This window comes from Argiope bruennichi, chromosome 9 (genome assembly GCF_947563725.1).
Source record: "Argiope bruennichi chromosome 9, qqArgBrue1.1, whole genome shotgun sequence".
Lineage (NCBI taxonomy): Eukaryota > Metazoa > Arthropoda > Arachnida > Araneae > Araneidae > Argiope > Argiope bruennichi.
This window is the reverse complement of record NC_079159.1, coordinates 105455930-105476841: the sequence shown is the minus strand read 5'-3', so window position 1 is coordinate 105476841 and position 20912 is coordinate 105455930. Positions and strand designations below refer to the sequence as shown.

General features: G+C 30.2%; 1 protein-coding gene across 4 annotated transcripts in view; it reads right to left on the bottom strand.

Annotated features, from left to right (window-relative positions):
* LOC129983901 (phosphatidylinositol 3-kinase regulatory subunit alpha-like) overlaps positions 1 to 20912 on the bottom strand; it is a 159455-nt gene that overhangs the window by 20014 nt on the left and 118529 nt on the right. For all 4 annotated transcript variants that reach the window (XM_056093595.1, XM_056093597.1, XM_056093596.1 and 1 more), the window contains exon 5: positions 5537 to 5640. In XM_056093595.1, coding sequence (XP_055949570.1) covers positions 5537 to 5640 — 104 coding nt within the window. The remainder of the gene's footprint in view (positions 1 to 5536; positions 5641 to 20912) is intronic.

Here is a 20912-nt window from a genome sequence, read left to right as displayed (position 1 = left end):
TCTGAAACGCGCATCGAATTACTAAATTTTTAGCTTTGCATGTGCAATTAAATGGTGAAAGTAGTAAGTAATTTAAAATGTAAAAATCTCTTAAAAACGTTTCAATATCTCAACTGTCCCTTCTATTATTAAAGGGAATAAAATATCATTCAATGTCTCAAATAGGATGTGCCATCTAATCCGGAAGTTAAGTAAAATTGTACGTCAAGAGTTTTAACATTAAAATAATTATATACTAATCACACAGTTAAATTAGATATTTAGCTGTAAAATATTTGGTCTCTATTGTTAACTTGCAATAGAAACAAAACTTGCAATAGAGATATTGTTTATTTAAAATGATTATTTTTATAAGAGGATTCTTTCTGTAAATTGCATGATGCGACATCCAATAGACTTGGAACTAAAATGTCAAACCAAAGTGGTTCTCAGATGATGAAAGGAGCACACAATGAAAGGAATTTTCAAAATTTTTATTTAAAATTAATCGAAATCTTAACATTTTCCTAAATAAATTAGGGGCATATTAGAGCGCTAAAAACTATTATTACATCACTTAATTAAAAAAAAAACACACCTTTTCAATAAAATCAAATTTTTCTCTAATTTTCAAAAATCTTTATTTCACAAAAATATATTTTTAATTCTTTAGATAACTAAATTTATACTCATGTGCATTGCATATATATAATTTAAAATTAAAAAGATTAAAATTTTAAAACAATATAGACAGAAGAATCGAACCTAAAACATTACCATATTTCAGTTATCAATCAGATCCCCCACCCTTTTAATTAAATCTACATGGTTACATACAAAAATTAAATGTTCGAGAATATCACTGAGTGTCAGGATTTAAAATTCACTCATTTTCTAGTGCTACAGAATTTGTCTCTGCAATGAAACCTTTCATGTGGAACCCGAGTGCGTGTCGCAGAACAAGTACATGTATTAAAAGGAAAACGAAGCGGTCGACTAGTCGAAAGGCAAACGATCCATTAAAGTTCTGAGAAAACGTAAAAGAAGGGAGGTAAAAAGCGTTAGAAATCGTTTCAATTTTTGTATAAGAGGTGTGTCACAGATTTGCATCTATCTTAGCATTTTCCTGCACGTCTTTTTAAACAAAACAGGGGGAAGATTAATAATTGGAGCTTCGAACTAAAGATTCACATTTCCATTATGTATTTTTTTTAACAAAATAAATAAAGTAAAACAAAACTGTCTTTCTAAATAATCTAAATATTTCCAAATTTATAAAAAAAAAACTAATTTCAAAATTTAAGTAACGATAATCTGAAATGGACTAATCACAATGACATACTACAGAATAATCTCTGATAATGAACATGGGCATTAAACGAATTCTTATCTGCTACCTCAACAAAATGAAAACTTTCATCCGAAGGGGGGATCCTTTTGCATTGCCAAGTTTTAAAAAAATCACCGAAAAGGAGGGAAAGAAAAATCTGGTGACCTTCAAATCACTTAAAGCCACAACTTTAAACAATGGACTAAAAGAAAAAAGGGATTTGTCTTTTTTTCTGCGCAAGGTCACGCTTTTCAAGTACGTAACGAAAACCACGTGCCAATGCACCTGCACCGTAAGTCGAATGACTAGTCCAGTCTTTAGAAAGCGAAAGTCAACTCATGATCAGGCGTTTAATATTTACTGACCTTCGCAATCAAGATCTAGCATATCGATTTAATGCTGTGCAACATAATGAAGGAGTTGAATATTTTGGCCAGCAACTTATTGAAATGCGCCAAATTTATGTCCTCGGTTACAGTTACTCATAATTTGTTGGAAATTTATTCTACAGTCTTCAAAATGTATATAATATTTTAAATGTAAAAATTAATTTGGTATAAATTAATTTTTAATTTTAAAAAAATTAAATTAATTAGTTAAAAAATTATTGCAAAAAAAACAATTAAATTTCGCTTGCCATTATAAATTTATTCAATAGTGAATAAAGTTTTGCACTTTGAAAAGTTGACAGTATTCTTTTTCTTGTCTTAAAGAATAAGCATACAAAATTTGGTTGAAATTTAAGCGGCGATAATCATATTTATTTAAACCAAAATGACTTATTTATATTAATAGCCATTCCATTCTAAAATGGTTATAGTCCACGACCATTCTGAAATAATTTACACTAACTATAACGAAGAAATACATTGAAGAAACGATATGCTACTAAATTCCTATTTTATTGAATTTTTTCTTACGGAAGGTAAAAATGCTGCACCATAAAACTACAGGTTTTTCATCTTCCACGTGATGAACTAAAATAACCCGCTAATCACTTTACAAATAATTATAATCCTTTAACCATTTTGTATTTACCCCATACATGATTCCAGAGGGTCAACACAATGGACAGCTAAAGTATTCCCAGTTTTTTTTTTCCCATGACTTTAAGAAGAAGGAAAACACTTTCCTGTTTCTTTGTCAAAGACTCTTTTGTAAAGGTTGTTTTATGATGTTTTTTATATTAACGGCTTTCTGACACTAATAATCTATTACGATAAATTTCTGAAAATCTGTTGTCATCATGAATGAAAAGCATTTCTGTTTCACTTTAATGCATCGCCTTAGTACTGTTAGAAACGATTTCATCATAATAACGAAAATTTCAAATATAATCAAAAACCAATAAGAAAATAATAAGCAATTAAAACGAGAATCCATACATTGCGAATTAAAACAGAATTCTCTAATTTTCTTATAAAAATTTTCAACCACAATTGTTTCTTAAATAAGTGAATGACACAATATTTTAAAATTGCCACAACGACCATATAATTACCGCGTCAAATATAAGAACAACTAAAGTGCGGGGGTGGGGAATCGTCACGAAAATATGCACAAGAGATGTGATATAACCCAATTCCATTTGAATGATAGCGCTTTTAAATAAGGAAACACTAAGTACTATGGAGGGCAATTTCAATTCATTGTAGCCAGGCATGAATAATATTTCCAATCATAAAAGAGCGAATATCAATTTTTCCGTGCACATGTAATAGCCTTCACAAAGAATAGAAGTAAGTGATCTATCAACAATAAATTTTGTTTATTCAAGCACGTTTTGTTAAAGTAATATTTTATAGCTTCTCCTTTTTAAATCGTATCAAGCAATAACAGAAATGAGTTCCCCCACATATTTATCGACATGAAATAAAACTATTTCCTACAATTAAGTCTCCCATATGAGATTTCTTAGCAGAAATTTGCAGAAAATTTAAATTCATTACATTTAAAAAGATGACGCTAAAACTATCATAATCAAAATAATAAAAAAAATCGAATTAATATGTTTAATTAACTCTCTTCATTTATTTTTTCATTAATAATTTTTGTATGTTCGGTTTTAAAGCGGATTTGCATACTTAGAACCGTGAAAGCGTTTTATGAATTTAAAAAAAAAATGGGTGGTCAAATACTTTTTTCAGTTATTAATGCTGGAAACATTTAAAGATACCATGCTCGATGGCATTTAGTTAATGGCAGTTATCTTAAGAAGAGGAAAAAGAAGGACTTGTTAATAAAAATGTCACTTTCTCAAGAAAAATAATTTTGCATGACAAAAATGAATGTGGGGAAAATAATATATATATATATATATATATATATATATATATATATATATATATATATATATATATATATATATATATATATATAGAGAGAGAGAGAGAGAGAGAGAGAGAGAGAGAGAGGAACTCACTTTCGAAAATAAATGTTATAAATTGAATAAGAGATGCAAATTTTAACAGCTGCTTTAATTGTAATATTCAGATAGCTTTCATTTCATTCTTCCCAGAAATAAATAAATAAAAAAATTAAATTAAAAAAATGACAACAAATGCTCTAATTTTTACATTTGTTTAAAGTAAGTGATAAAAGTTGATTCTTCCATAAGTAACGAGGGAAAAATATAATATCTATAAAACTAACAAAATTTCAAATACAGGATACAAAATCATCTATTAAAGATAAAGTGCATTATCAAATTGCCTCTGATGAGATGGGAACAATTACACATGATAAGATTCATAACTGCACATAATCATTATTTCGGGATAATATAATAATTTCCTCATAGCCTAAGAATGTAAACATCAGATACACTCGACTCAGCATACAATTCTCATACAAATGATTAAAAAGTTAAGATAAAGTAATTATATGGAATGAGCAGTCATAAGTCATTGTTTGAATAGTTACTCCATTTATCATAAAATGACTTATCCAGCAATCTATTAACTTAAAATTTCCATTGGCAAAGTGGCAACGTGATCGAATATCATGGCACTGGATAATATGGCAGTTTTCAATGAAATGACGCCTTTTCAACTTCCCACTTCAGTGCACAATCCAATAAAACACGTGAAGGAATTGCAACGTTGATAATCCGACAAAATTAATTTCATCATCTTTGATTGGTTGGCAGATTAATTCAAATGAGTTCCTTTAAACATTTCACTAAGCTTCATGATTTTTTTTAAAGAAAAAAGTTTTAAAATTTAAATTAATGATACAATATTTGAAATACACTTTAAAATGAGGGGAGAGTTATTCAAATGAGATAAATAAAAAAAATGGGTAAAAAATATTTAGTAAAATTAGATAATTCTTAATAAAAAATTGCTAAAATATCACGTAGATGCTAAAGTTAAATTCGTAAATATTTCCCAAATCAAATTTAAAAAAATCATTAATACCATGATAGATTCTTCGTCTAAATTTACTTCATAGGATCATTCGTATCTTCACTGTACGTTTTATAGTTGCATATTATTTTAATATTATTGAATAAAATTAAATAATATATAACTTAAGTCATTCAGGTAATTTTTTCTGAGAAGCTAGAGAGAGCGGCTAAATCTAGATAAAATTCAGATCGAACTCTATCGATCAGTTTTGGAGAGAAGCACAACTACACATTAAAAGTACCGGACAGCAGAACAAACTAACCGAGGAGGATTGGAATAGTAGTTTCAAATAATTTTTAAAAAAATTATGCTACAATGTAAATTTATAAGGCAATCTAGTTTGCAATTAAGTAAAAAGAGAAATTTACTATCTCAACAAGATTAAACGGTAGCCATTCTTAATTATCAAAACCATTGGGAAAATCAAAATTTCTTAAACTTCTCAATTCATTAGTATTTTTCAATCGAAAATTAATAATAATAATGAATTTATTTAAGGGCAAAAATAATTTAGGTCAAAAGAAAGCATAAAAATTAATTATTCATTCAGATAAAAATGATTTAATACAGGTTGTTTACTTTCAGCCAAAATGCTTTTTTTAAATTATTTAAATGCAATATGAAAATTTCAACGACTATAGCGCAAAAGAATTCGTATAAAAATGGATAAAAAAAAGTTTAGAATTTAAAATCACTAAAAAAATGAAAAAACTTCACATCAGAAATTTTAAATCACTATTTCTGAAACTTAAAACAGTATAAATTAAGAGCAAGAAAATGGCACATCGAGATTCAAATAATATAAAAGGGTACTTACTACTTCGCGATCCAAGGTGTTTGGGGGTGGTTCTCCTGAGTTCCTTTGGCACAGGTGGGAAGGGGCGAAGGGCACACACACATCGTGGAAACATCCCAGGCACTCTGTAGGAGAAGAACCAATAATAGTGTGAGAGTTTGTGTGCAGCAAATGACCCTTCAAATCCTCGACGTTTTCCGGCGTTGAGGGTCGGATAACGCGAGGCCGGATGATGGCGGTCGCCGGATTACTGGTATTTGTATTGGTGGGAGTATTATCCGCCGACTGGTCGCGCATTTTGTTGGTGTCTACAATGCACATTTGTGTTGGAAAAAAAATTATTCCAAAAACAGCAGTCCTGTTATGATTGCAGGGATATTAAAGATTATGATACAGAATGAGCATTATGATTGGTGAATATAATAATTTTTTAAATGTCTATTGATATCACAGACTCGACTCTTACAGCACGACGCTTCGCTGTACACAAGCAGGGATCGGGATCCGAACCGGCTTATTTAAATAACGGTTCCACTTCAGGAGCGGTTCTTCGTCGCGACAGTTTGGCAGACGTGCGCGCTGAAAAGTGAGTGAGTTATACGACGGCCAACCGGAATGAATTCAGTGTCAAGATTTTTTTCCCTCACTCGCCTTGGCGAGAATCGCGCCAAGGATGAGTTCGCCAAATCTCTCCGATCGCTGTTTCCATGGCCGGAGAGCTAAGATTTGCTCCAGTCAAGGCTGGCCTGTCCGACGATGAGGGACAATAAAATGACATGAATCGAAAAGGAAACGGGCCAATTAATTAACGGTAAAAATATAATGATGTCGGGACGACGTATTTTGAAACGATCTCTAGTCGTTGCTTTCTTTCATTTATTTTTCACGAATAATAATTCTTAATGAACATGAAGTAAGGATGTTGTAATAATCGAGAGCCGGCACGTGTCAAATTTCGCATGGAGTGAACGGACACGTGGATGCGCTTCAAAATATATGAATCTTATTTAAAGTGACAGGTGGCGATCGTGATTCACCCCCTCGCAGCTAATTAACATGAATTTGGCATTTTAAAATGCTCAGAACAATCCTTTACCATTACATTATGCCTTTTATTAAGAACTTTATGGTTGTTCCAAGCCAGAAAAATAAACCAAATGCGGAAATTGAGAAGAATCGCAATTATTTTTGTGAAAGTAAACAAGAAATAGCGACTTAATTGGAAGGACACAAATTCTCCGTAATAGCCTTGATTAAATATGTAAAGTCATCCACTATTGATTTATGATGGGTTTTCAATGCATATGTAGAAAAGAGCCAATCTGACTTTTCGTGAAAGGTTAAAAGCATTTACATATCAGTATAGAGAATTATGAAAGATTAATTATATATTTAAGGATGGGAAAGGAAGTCGTTACTCACATTCGATTAACAATAAAATGTTAATCATGAATGAAATAAGTTATGTTAACACCCTTTTCTGAAGCAACTATTCTGGAACGGACCTCGTCATTTTGAATTGTAATCACATAATGATGACATCTTTCTCCAAAATTCCACACCACATCAGTGGGAAGACGTCTGACGTTCGACATCAAATTGAATATGGCAATACTTCGGTCAAATCTTCAAAAATAGAAATTCCTCATCCTGCTTTAATTATTGGGTCAACATGCCCTCCCTCTTTTTACGGAAAAATTAAATCTTCAGATTATTTTTATCTGAACAATTGTGAGAAAATGGCATGTAAAGTTAATTCCGCAACTAATTTTTTTCGAAAGATGCCCCAAACTGTCAATCAAGGCATTGTGCCTTTATAAAATTATAATTATTAGCTTTAGACTTGATTTGTTAATTTTTGTTTTTTAAATTTACTCCTTAAATATAATGCTTGTAATGTGAACATAAAAATGTAATACTGCCGACATGTGCAAGAATCGAAATTCTGTTCCTAAAATATTTCATCTAAGATCTATAACAAAATTCATTTCTGTGACAAATGCACTAACATACGCCATCAAATTGTACATTATCTTAAGTTGTGCTATAAGCCCACATCCTTTTCCTCCGTCAAAATGTAAAGTGGAGTAAACATTTAATCTGGCAAGACGCGTTTCACGTCTATCACAAGAATGTAGAGTGTTTCTATAGGGTGGTCATAAAATAACTTTCTGAACTAATGAACGAAATGTACCCAAATTTAATATATGCACTGTGGAAAAACGATTTATTCCCAGGTATCACCCAGGTTTTATCGTCTTAGCCCCCCCCCACTTTATCGTGCCCATCCTCAATTCGTTATTAGGCGAAATGTTAGCGAAATCGAAAATTTTTCAATAATTACAATGAACATATAGGAAATCATAGTGAAAAATTTTATTAAGTCTAAATGATAAACCAAGAGACCGATCTCCCTGAAACTTTCTCGCATATATACAGGTACATTTAGTAGAGGGCATTATTAATTAAATGCCAATGACGAACAACAGTTACGAAAGAACCTGTTAGCGTACGATCTTTGGTGAGTTTTTTTTGGCGAATAAATCGCTGACACGCGGTTAACACACAAGTATTAGGAAACCAAATATGTATTTTCGATGCATTTTTCCGATCGATTTCAACCAAAGTTTGACACAGAGCTAAATCGTAGCCACAGATTCACATACTAAATTTCAACTATTTAAGTTATCATTAAGTTTTGAGTATCGTGCTTACATGCTTGTGAAAGTACAGACTGACGGGCATTTCGTAGTTATTGTGTCAACTTGTAATCGGACAGCTCGATTTTCTCTGAATGGATTTTGCTCGAAATTCGACAAATATTTATAAATTTACAGTAGAGATTATATACCAAATTTCACCCGTGTAGCTCAAAATTTTTGAGCTATCGTATTTTCAAACAGACAGACATAATTTTCAAAAATGTGTTTTTCGAACACAGGGAGATCTAAAAAGTAAAAATTCATCAAAATTTCAAGTTTGATTTCTTTTTGTCGATGAATATGAAAATTTTAGCTTCAATTTTAAAAATCATAGAATATAAATATGGGGTATTAATGAGTTCTTTTAGAGCAAAATCCTTTGCAATTTCTAAATGTAAATCTGATCACTTCATTTTCTGTTGAAGTTTTTAACAATTCGTGACGGTAATTTCAATCCACTTTCTTTGCATCCTGTTCTTCATCAAGATGACAAGGTCAAATGTCTCACATCATGTAAGGATTAATCGAATACTGACTATTAAATTTTCAAACGAATCAGGAATTTAGTTACGTCATTCCAGATAAAATGGTTCGTTTAAAATTAGTTAATGATGACACCCTTTGAGGTGACGCAGGACTTCCGGGTTTTAAATGAAACTCTGGAAGAAGTTCTCATGAATTATAAGAAAGAGAAATGCATTGATGTAAAAAACATGAGATATAATTTGTTGGAAATGTTCGGAAATTACTATCGATACGAAAATTCAATTTTTATTCAGAATCAGACTCCTCAGGCGATCAGCTGAACCGCCAAGAATATTGGCTATATCAGATTACAAATAAATCGTTTAGACATAACTTTATATCCATGTTTCCACTAGACTGCCAGACATTAAAGCCGAGCTATTTTAATTACATATTTTCTGGGTTCTTTTTTGTGTACATGAGAATCTAAGATTTTAATGTTGATTGTCCCATAACTTTATAGCGCTATTTAACCCTTTCTAGGGCCGCGGGAAGTATGGTTCCCTCCAAATTTATCAATCATTGCATGAATTAATGTAGGTTGGTATCAGTTCTGACAAATTTTTTTTAGAAAGACAGAAACTTGGAGGCTTCAGTTCTTTATCTTACACAAAACGATGTGTCTTGATTTGTTACTTAATTATTAATTAACATAATTAATTAAATTACATTTATCTAATAAGCTAAATGAATACCTTTTCTTATTCTAATTTCAAGCCTAAAAATATTTTAACATAATATGACTAGAAAAAAAATGGCCTTTTAAAGGGTTAAAATGTAAATACCCGGTTTGTCTATCTTCTAAATTTCACGATATTGTAATTTCTTTTTTTATTTGTCTCGTAAATAAAATCCTTCTTCTGTAACTTTCAATAACGGAATAAAATCAGGCGACTGAATATTTGAAGAAATAATGAAAATGATTTGACTACTAGGGAAACAATGTAATATATTGTTGAAAATTAGAAAAATTAATAAAAACTTCCCGAAATCTAGGAAAAATTGCGGGAAAAAACAAATTTCCCCTTATTTTTAATTCAAATTTTAAAAAAAACCTTCCGAAGTGCATATTCCTACACTCCAAAATATATGTGTCAAATTTGATAGTTGTAGGTCTAATAATCCGGCCTGTAGAGCGCAAACCACACATACATATTTTGATTTTTATTATTAGTAGAGACTAATTGATATTCCAGGTGTTGCTCGGAATTTAAATACTTTCATATAACATTTGCTATATAAAAACTAATCGTGTATAAATTATTATAATTTCTTTTATTATGTCACAAAATTGATTGATTGCTCTTCGGCCTTGGTCACTTGTCGTCGTTTGAAAATAAAAGGTGTATCAGTCCTTACCTTTTATTCTTTTAAATACCTTAACATTAAACAAATGTAAAAACATTTAGAAAAGATAAGAAACAGAAATTTCAAAAAAATAGCAGTAGAGTAAATCAGAGTCTTACTGTTACTGTATTTCAAAATTGTCTGCATTATTATTTTTTAAGACTTAATTAAAAAAAAGGTGAAAAATAGCATAGACAGAAATTTGGTATCATTGAAAAGGAATAACTATGAATTTTAAGAAGATATTACGATAATTTTTTGTAAAATTATTTGCTCAGAAATAACTGCAGAAACACGATAAAATTTTAGCTAATTTCTAATTAACTAAGCATTTAATTAACGCCTGCATTTCTCTTATCCTAAAGAACACGTGGAAGTTGGGTTGAAATGGGTCCAGTCGTTTAAGAAAAGATATGGGACATACATATATAACCACGATGACTTTTATTTATGTTAATATGAATTATTTTGGTCAGAGAAGTCGAAGCAATATTTCATTTAAATTAAGTACTTTTTGCCCGTTATTAATCCAATAAAAATTTTATTTAACACCTTACTTTAATAGATGTCTATTCGTAACATGCCAAATGGCCGATTTTTAGATAGAAAATTTAATTTCCTCCCGATGAAATAGAAGAAAAAAATTATGATTTTTAATAAGAAAATACTTAAGAAAATACATTTAAATTAACCATTTAACCTCTTTTAAAAACTGCCTGCAGAAATTCACGAAAACAAGACACCATAATCAAACCTAAAACATTGCCATGCTATGATGTTTCAGATAAGAATTTCGCAATACAGTTATCGTCTTTATAGAAAGCAACAAAGCAGACAGATAGACATAAAAAGAGACATATATGTGGAATGTGCATACACATAGTATTTTCTGATCCAATAATCTTATAAGGAAATGATTTTTTTTTCTAATCAAATGATCTGTCATGGCAAATAATGACAGACTTTACGTCTTTATGAGATATGCTAAAGAAAAATTATATTAAAAATGAAAAATCGTATATTTTGATAGAAGAAGTCAAATGTGGAAAATCGATACTATTATGAGTGAATTTTTTAAATCAAGAGTTGACAGCTGGTCATATCACTAAACATATATGACAAGCTTAGTTTTTAATAGTTGAACAAGAAGTTAGTAATTACGGTTTGTCCTTCACTTACACAGACAATCCTGTTCCATTTTTATGTAACTATGACAAAATGTGACGATTCGCCAGTCAGACGAATAAATAGTCATTGAAATATGATGAGTTTCAAATACGACAACTGGGAAAAGTTTAATAAATTTCTCTAGGCAAGCTTTAAAAACTAAAACTATCATAAATCTCACTCTATAAATATTTCAACGGCATCATTTCATGAGAAGGGGTATGTAACTTTTTGGACAATGAGCATATACTAAGCAGAGCTTTTAAAAAAAATATTTTTCTTGAAAATAAATAAATAAAATGTGAAAGAATATTTGAAGATCACATGCTTGAAAGTGTGGGGATAAATAACTCAATAAAAAGACTTCCATAATTAAGGCATTTTTAAGAGGTATTAAAAGTTCTAAGGAATCAGAACTGAGGCGATAAACTAAAAGCTATTAAAAATTATGCACTATTCGCATGTCAGAACAAAGAAGAAAAATACCCAGACAAAATAAATAACTAAAATAAAATAAACTACACGCTTATTTCCATTCTTTCCTTTTTATGAACATCAAGAAGAGCATTCTTGAACGAAACATGAAATTATACAGAAAAAAGAAAAAAAAAATTTATTTAGTGAAAGAAATACTTTACAACTAAGCGAATATTTTCCGTTCATGGTCAGTTACAATATCCGAAAATCTTTGCACGTCTAATAAATATCAATTTTCGCAATCAGCCATCTCCCCTAAATTAAAAGCTTATTTGGATTATAATTTCTTATAAATTTTATATGAGGAAACTACTTCTTTTCAAATATCTGATTCCCATCAGTGGGAACCTCGGATGCAGGGATGAACAACTTTTGATATTGTGATTGGTTCCCGCTTCCTCAATCAGTATTTCAAGAATGTTGTGTCGAGTTATCTCCACTCTCATAATAAGAGGGTTGCATCGTGGCAGGCGTTGGTCATTACAATTCAACTTTAGTTCTTGACTGTCCGCGTTCACGATCACAGTGATTCAATTCACTGTGATCCCGGATGCTTCGATGGGGCATGTGCAAATAAACTGTGGTTATATATCAGATCCAACAGGGAATATATTAATATGATACGAAATGTAATAAAGGTAATTATATAATTACATTCGATACATCGTAAGTACTAACTTGCAACTTTTACAATGCACTTCTTGACCATAATAAGCAAAACTAATAGATATGACATATCTTCATGCATTTGATATTAAAATAAAAAAAATCTCAGTTGAAAGGTAACTGTGTTACTTAAGAAGGAGGATTCTTTTTAATGGAGTGAATGGAAATAGTAGACATTAGATTAAATCAATGAAATCGAAGGGCAGATTTAAAAAGAAAAACATTCAGGAGCGTTAGGACAACTTTCAATAATTTTATTATAAAGAGTGTTCCAAAATTAACCCAAGATTTGAATTTGCCACCATTCATGCAGTAAAGTGTTCTCAAATATATTAAAAAAACCATTTGACTGCTGATAGTTCAGGGTTGGTAAAAATGGAGCGTTACACGATAGAACTACGTGCTTTTAGTGTTGAACAATATTTCAAAAATAGCGAAATTCTGACGGCCAGTTTGAAAATTTGAGAATTGGCCCCTTAGATCGTGTGATTTAACATCAATGGATTTCTTTTTATGGGTTTATTTGAAATCAAAGGTCTATGTTAATAAATCCTTAAGCACGTGTGCAATGAAGGGAGAAATTCCAAGGTAATCAATTCTCTTTGTAAGGTTCGTACCCAAGAAAATAAAAAGTTCTTTCGAAATTCATGAAGTTTTCAGATTCAAATGCTTAAGAACAAGAAAACACAACGAAATTAATTCGCATGATGTAACACGTAATAAATGTAATTATAAATTAGCATCAAATAAAATTTGCCTAATGATATCTATATGAAATTATCTAACTTCAAAAGATACAAAACGGAATTCATTTCGGTATCTCTTGTTGATTATTAAATAATGGTTCATTAACGATCTGTTATAATTCAATAGATATATAAACATTCGAGTAACAAAAAAATTAATTAATTTGAACGAAAATGATAATCAACTTCAAAAAACTGAATCAGAATCAAAACTCAGACACAGGCCAGATTAGTATTTCTTTGAATCAACATTTCCTAACAAGCATGTGAAAAATTAAACCAAACCGATAAATGAAATAACAGATTACGATAACAAGGAGCTAAATTTGAATCGTTCTATATGAAAACAACTGACATACCGAAATGTAACAGTCAATAAATTCTTATCGCAGCTCACGATAAAAATTTATCAGGTATGTATTATATCATTTGGGATTCCATTAACAAATTCATGTTTTCAGATAAGACCAATATTTGAAGAAAACCAGCACGTGATGCGATAAATTACGTCACAAGCAGACATTAAATACCGATAGAATGCGGTTAACAATAATAAAGCCAAATGATTTTTCAGTTTTCAAAAGACGGTTGTTCATCGACTCGAGATCTAATGAAGTTATCTATGAAATTCTATCTGCATCAGTTAAGTAATAATACGAAATTTTCTTGTGAAAATGAATAGTGATTCCAGGAATAACGAAGTTGAAAGTAATATATCTTTTCTATTTCGGGATGTACCCAACCAATTTTATCAAAATGTGGAATGCATATGTGATAATTTCTTCTACGAATGTGTAAGGCATGAAATGTCAATGATCTATGAATCACCACAGCAACTAGTATGGAAGTCAAAACTTCAGACACTGCCATGAATCATTCATCATAGAACAAAATAAATTAATACTTTAATGCATAATTTTTTTTTTTTCGTAATGGAACTCAAGCATTTTTTGTTTTGTCTCGTACTAAAACAACACTTAGGGTTCCAGTCTCGCCGAGAAGCTTCTTGGCTTGAATTAAAAAATATATGTATTAACTCCTTCTTGGATCTTTTAATCCCAATATAATTTTATTTAAAAAATACATCATACATAATAATATTAAGATAGTCAGTAGCACAAACCAAATGTTGTTTCAAACTTATAAAATACAATACACAATAATTTAATGTGCATAGGCATTTAATAAACAATGCTATGGTTATACAATAGTTTCACCGACTATACAGAAAGATCTTCAAATTGAATGTTGTGCATAATCAAAAATTAGCAGAAAATTAGAAATTAAAGTTACATGGAATCCAGCACTGAGTTATATTTTATGAAAAGAAAACACGATCGACAATTGAAAAGCATTTTGAAAGAAAAGCAGCGCTAAAATTCAGTCTCTTTATAAGAGAAACTACGCCTTTCTTTGTTCCAACTCATAACTGAGAATTTGACTTTCCAACCAATCTCTGCAATCAGGATGTGACAAAAATAATATCACGACCCCCAATTGATATCCATTGTGGGTTTCCTGAAACTACGCACAATCCCCGCCAGTTGGAAAGATGAAAGATAGGGTTTTATGGAGAAAGAGGAAAACATTAAAATGCAGACACTCAAGCTTTAGAACACGTCCGGTACAATTCCCTTGTATTTTAATGCACTCCAGAGCTTTCATAAACGTTCTGTTCCAGCAGATACATTTGCGAGAGAGGAAGCAGCAACACAATTCAAGTGGGGCGGATTCGTCCGTCTCAAGGTTGGAACCCAATCGGCGTTTTCGGATTACGATTCGAGACTACCACAACAACAAAAGTAGCCACTTGCATTCAGAACTGGCATTTTAGTATTCCTCTTTTTGAGTCAGCGAACGCATAAACCTGCAAACTACTGCCATAAACCCTGAAACCGACTCTGTTTTATAGCGACGAAGCGGAAGTATGTAAAAAAAGGATTGTGCAAAATGCAGTATGAACCAACAAAAGAAAATTGCACAATGCAGCAACAAGAGCGGCACGGCCTTTTGCAATTCAACCGATGAATGGTTAATGCATTCCGCGCTGCCATTCATTTGATAGAGAAGGTTCCGAGAACTCCACGGTCAATTCGAACGAAGCCTTAATTGGAAGAGATTCCTGGAACTAAGCGGTAACTCTCTATCAGATATATAGCGTTCCTTCATAATTATGTAAAAATGAACTTTTAAGCAGTAGGCAGTCCCTTAATTAGCGAAAAACCACTTTTTTAACTACTCCCTTTTAACGTTATTAGAAACAGTAGTTGCTCAGATACTTAATTACTTATCACGTAATCATTAAAAAAAATAGAAATCAGATGCGCAGGAAAATATTTTGGAACATTAATATGCTACCCAAAACAATTTAGTCACAAATTAAACTAGCGGAAGTGCTGCTACTAACTCGACTTTTTCGAACAATTTTACAATATAATGGACTTTGCATTTCATTTCCGTCATACTGGGATGCGAATCGAGCATGTATTTCGGAATTCTTTCTGTTCATCGAGTAGATCCAACACTTCATAAAGAATCTTGAATTTTGACATCAAAACAATGTATCAAATTTTATTCACCTAATTCGTTGCTTTTTCAGTTACCGTGTTCACGTTGAATAGGTATCCAAATCTCACACAATTTGGTCTAAATGTGACACAGGTTTATGAATATAGATGATAAGACCACAGGCCAGCCTGCATTTATCTAAGCCGGTGCAGTTTTGAGTAATTGTATTCCCATGCACACTCAAAGGAATGAGATGGAGTTCTCCTAAAATTTGTTTGATACTTAAAAATTTGGAGGTAAAATAGCTTATCAAATTTCATTCGCTTAACCCGGAAGGCTTTTGAATTACAAAATACCAAATTCTTAAAATATGTTTTTATGTGACAAAGGAGGTGTAAAACGTAGGTAAACATCAAAAACCCGATACCAAATTTTTGGACGATGGCGAAAGTGTCGCTTTATGTAGGAATACATGAGAGTAACTACGACTTTAAATCCCAAACTTTCAAATATGGAGGATATTAGATTCACGACCACGGTTTTCAAAATAAATGCCATAATAACAAAGTAACACAACAACGGTTTGAGGTGGAATCAAAATTTGAATGCTTGAAAGTCATGTTGATTCCAATATTACCAATATTGGGCCAAGCCCGAGATTGTTACAAAGAACATTCTTAAACATCTATAGATATTTTCCCTTTCATATAATTATAAAATAATAAAACAAAAATAATTACGCTGCTTTTATATGGTATAGTTTCAACTTTCTTTGGTGATAGCACGATAGGATGATGGCAATTTGAAATTAATTCATGCAGTATGAAATTGCAAATCACATACTTTATAGTATGTGCATTCAATAGAATAAATATAGTCTTTTATAAATAAGATATGCTACAACTATTTCAAATCAAAATATTTTCAGGGGATTTATCTAGATATTTAAAATAATCATGAAAACGAGAGAATCTGTCTTCTGAACCACCAGTCAGATTTCGCCAATTTTGGCTTTATATGAAAGACCGTGATAGTGTTCTATGTTCATTTCTAAATTAGAATAGATAAATCAAAATCATCACAGAATGGATAAGAAAAAAATCAGTTCTATTTTTAAAAAAATTATCCTAAAACTGTAGGAGAACAAGTCGAAATGGTAAGCTTAGAGATAAAAAAAAACATTCTGCTAGACTGTGCAAAAACAAAAAAATTAAAACATATTTGTTATGTCAATATATAAGTATGTAATAAATATGTAATATTTCCGGGATCATTTATTAAAAAAAAAAAAACCCTAATAATTTTTATTTACTCTAATTCTAACTATGTAAGATTAGACACTGCCGTTTCTATGTGACGAAAACACGCTGAAAACATATTAATTCGATAATTCCAAAGAAGCGATCAAAATTCATTGCAGTCTGTAATAGAAATAAACTTATCATGATCAGTGACAGTCATGGAATTTTGACTAATCATTGTAAGGGGAAATCTATCACAAATAAATAAAAACAAACTCAAATTTAACTAATAACTCCCTGATAAACTTTCTTTTCTTTCAAATTGACGATGAAATTGTTATTATAATCTACAGTAAAATTAATATTATTACAATCTGAAATCCAGGTGACAAAACCATGATTTACAAACTTTTACAATCATCTTCAAGCACAATAAAGAAATTATTAGTTGCAAAATTTCATTACTTATATATGTATATATGACGCAAACAATAATGCTTGTATTAGCTATTTTTTTTTTTACAGCGTTGTTACATTTCAAAGAAAGAGAAATGCTAACTCACATCAGTTTTTAACATTTAAATCATACTGTGCAAAAACATTTGATTCAAATGCTTTAATTTCTGATTAAATTTAGCAATAAAAAATAACTGAAAAATTAATTTCAGTTCGAACGCAATTGAAACATAAGGAAAATAACCATAATTCTTAACCAAAGGAAAAAGATTTTTTTTTTAATCGAATTACTGTGAAAATTTCGAAATTTGTTTCTAAAGTGAATACTTCAATTTAAGACACTGTTTAGTTAAAAGATTACATGCCATTTATATAAAAAATAACGTTTTGACTAAAGTACAGTAAGTGCAATAGAAATCTGTGCATTTTGGCGCTTTTGGCGATCAACCGATTTATTCGGATTCCTGGTGGCTAAAATTTTCAGTCAAACATTTCATGCAACTTGCTTTTGATGGCTTTATCAACAAAATATTTCAAATGAATGGATTTTAGTAGGCATCCAACATATACTATTTTTGTAGCGAACTGTTCTTTGCGCCAAGAATTTTCCCCGATTTTCTACCATAGTACCTAAAATTTGCATTTTAATTTGAAACAGAAATGATAAAATCCCAATTAATACAAAAACTCACGCACTGAGGCAGTTAAAACAATTACAAACTTAAAAAATCTTTCACCATTCCTTTCCCCCGATGTTAAAACTTTACTTTTTGCACAACAAGATGTTTATTATAAGTATAAACAAAAAAATTACTCATTAAGGGAAAATAAGCTGCATCTTTATATCAAGTTATAGATGGAAAATTCAGAAAACACATCGCGAACAGAACAGAACGATGTAAGGCTTTTATAATAATACGCGTTATATGTCTAAAACAAATTTGTAATTTAAAACCATTTTGCCGAGGGATCTATTCAGCCCAAATTACATAAAATATTTAATTGAATTTTTTTTTTCAATCTTTAATAATGGGAAATTAACTAGTCGCCAAAGGCCGCTAGTGTACAATATTTCATTACTACTGGAACTAATATACCTGTTTACTTTCTTCAGATGAAGGCAGAACTGAATAAACTGCAACAAAAATAAATTTGCACGCCTATTATAATAAAACTTAAAATAAATGTATTTTATCTGAACAAATCTAGATACATTATCAAATATAACAGTAGAATTATGCTTAATCTATATTTTTGTACATTAATGTGTTGATAAGTTAAATTATGTTTTCTGTTTAATGATGAATCATCATTGATGATACCTACCAAAATGAATTTTCAAGCATAATTAATTAATTAATTGAATGGATTTTCGAAATGAAAATATTTACATATTATTTTATCTTTAAATGTTAGTAATCGAATGCCATTGAGCGCCTATGTTATCTTTTACACAACTTTTTTTTTATTATTATTGAAAACTTTTTATTAGATATTTATTATTGCTCTAGAAGGGTAAGTAAAGTTTTTCCTTTGATGCTGAAAACGACTTTCATAGAAATAATGTTATATTTTTACGCCATAAATATAAATTTTTAGCAATAAATATATGACAGTTTGGAAGAGAGAGGGCGGAAGTCATGTTAAGAAATTTCAATTTATACCTCTCTTATTGCAAATATTCGTTACGACATTTACTGAGACTCAGAGAAATTATTTTAATTAAATTTTTTAAAAAAAGTTTAAATTAATATTAAGTTAAAGAGTTTTAATTAAAATTCAGAATACAAATTAATCAAAAATGTATATTGGTTACATTTTTTTGATAAAAAGAAATTTCGCTGGCTATACATAATATTTTGGAAAAATTGAAAAAAAAAAATGCAGATAATGAACAAGATCCAACTTGCATATATATACATATTTTTAACTTTTTGAAAAAAATTATTTATTTATAAGATTTCAGCACAACATTTTCTTTTAGAGATACATTTCAATATGTAAAACTTAAAATAATTCTTAAAAAATCACTAAGAAATTTTTATTTCAGAATATTTACGTATTACGAAACAAAATGATTCATCCTCGCAGCACCATTCAACTCATAACAGCTTGACAGAACTTACACCTCATTCCAAAAATCATATAGCTGAATGGATTCTTTTTCAATCAGCAGTCAAGATTTGCACGCAGTGACAGAAAATAATAATGAAAAAAGGAAGCCGAGAATAGATCACGTTGCCAAGAAGCACGTGTATACATTGTGCTTAAAGAAACAGGTGAATAACGATCGTCAAATGAATAAACTATGAAAGAATACCTGGAACATTCTTATTCATGAAAAAAACGTCCCGCCTCCGAATTCTTTAGGTTCGATAATGTTCATATGTCGCGGTTACGAATTCCTTGTAGCGAAACATTTCATTGGCGGGTAAAAAGTTTCGAATCATTATTAAAATTATAAAGATGATAATAATAAAAAATATATGATTACATTAATTTCGATAAAGGAAGCTAAGAAATCTGTTCACCATAGAGCTAATAAAATTCATAAAAGAAATTTTATTCATTTCATTTGTGTTTCCAATCTGAAAGCGATTTGTATTCCTTGAAATAAAAGCAGTAAAATACACTAAATGACTTTTTTTTAAAAAGCAAATTGAGCTTATTCATAACACACGGAGATTTTCTACAATTTCGCGATATCATGAACTAGGCATTAGATAATTTTTGCAAAGATTTATTATTAGAGGTTCTGAACTTCAAGCAATTGAGACATTTTTTTTGTTGTTGATATTCATTTCCATCAGAGAAAACTTGTTAGTACTCTAACGCAGATAAATATGGAAATAATGTATAATTATTAGTGATAATTAAAAGAAATTACAATTAAAAATAATTTAGTGCATTTCCAGTCATATCACATCTCTTCACAATTTTCAATTACAAATATTCAAGTTTGTAATAGACCGGCAGTTTAAAAAATCCTGATTTAACTTATTCAAATATACATTAGTATCAGCAAAATGATAATCGATTACTCTAACCCGGATGTCAATGTACTTACAAAAAAATCCATTTAAATTCTTTAAAAATTTGACATTTTATTCCAAAAAAACTGACTTTTTTTTCTGAAAATTACTTCAAAAGAAAATAAATTCAAGAGAAAATTTTTCAAACGACACACTTTTATTAGCTTACTAAAAATGAATTTATTTTAATTATTTTATACTCTTTACTCATTGCTTTATAATTCATTATTATAATTCTGGAATCCTGAAATACATTTTGCTCCAATTCAATAAAAAACAGCGGCTCGTGTACAGAATCAAAACAAAATCAAACAAATAAGAAATAATTTAGCTTTAAATATAACAAAATAGTGTAAAGTTTTCAGAACACACAGTCGTCTAAAATTTCAAAATTCGATTCATAAGGAAAAATTCAACCGCAAAAATCCAATTTTTACAAATATGAAACGAGTGAAGATAAATAAAAGTGCCCAAAGAAAGTTCCAACCGCACTTACAGTATAAACTCCATAACGAACAAACGCCCCCCCC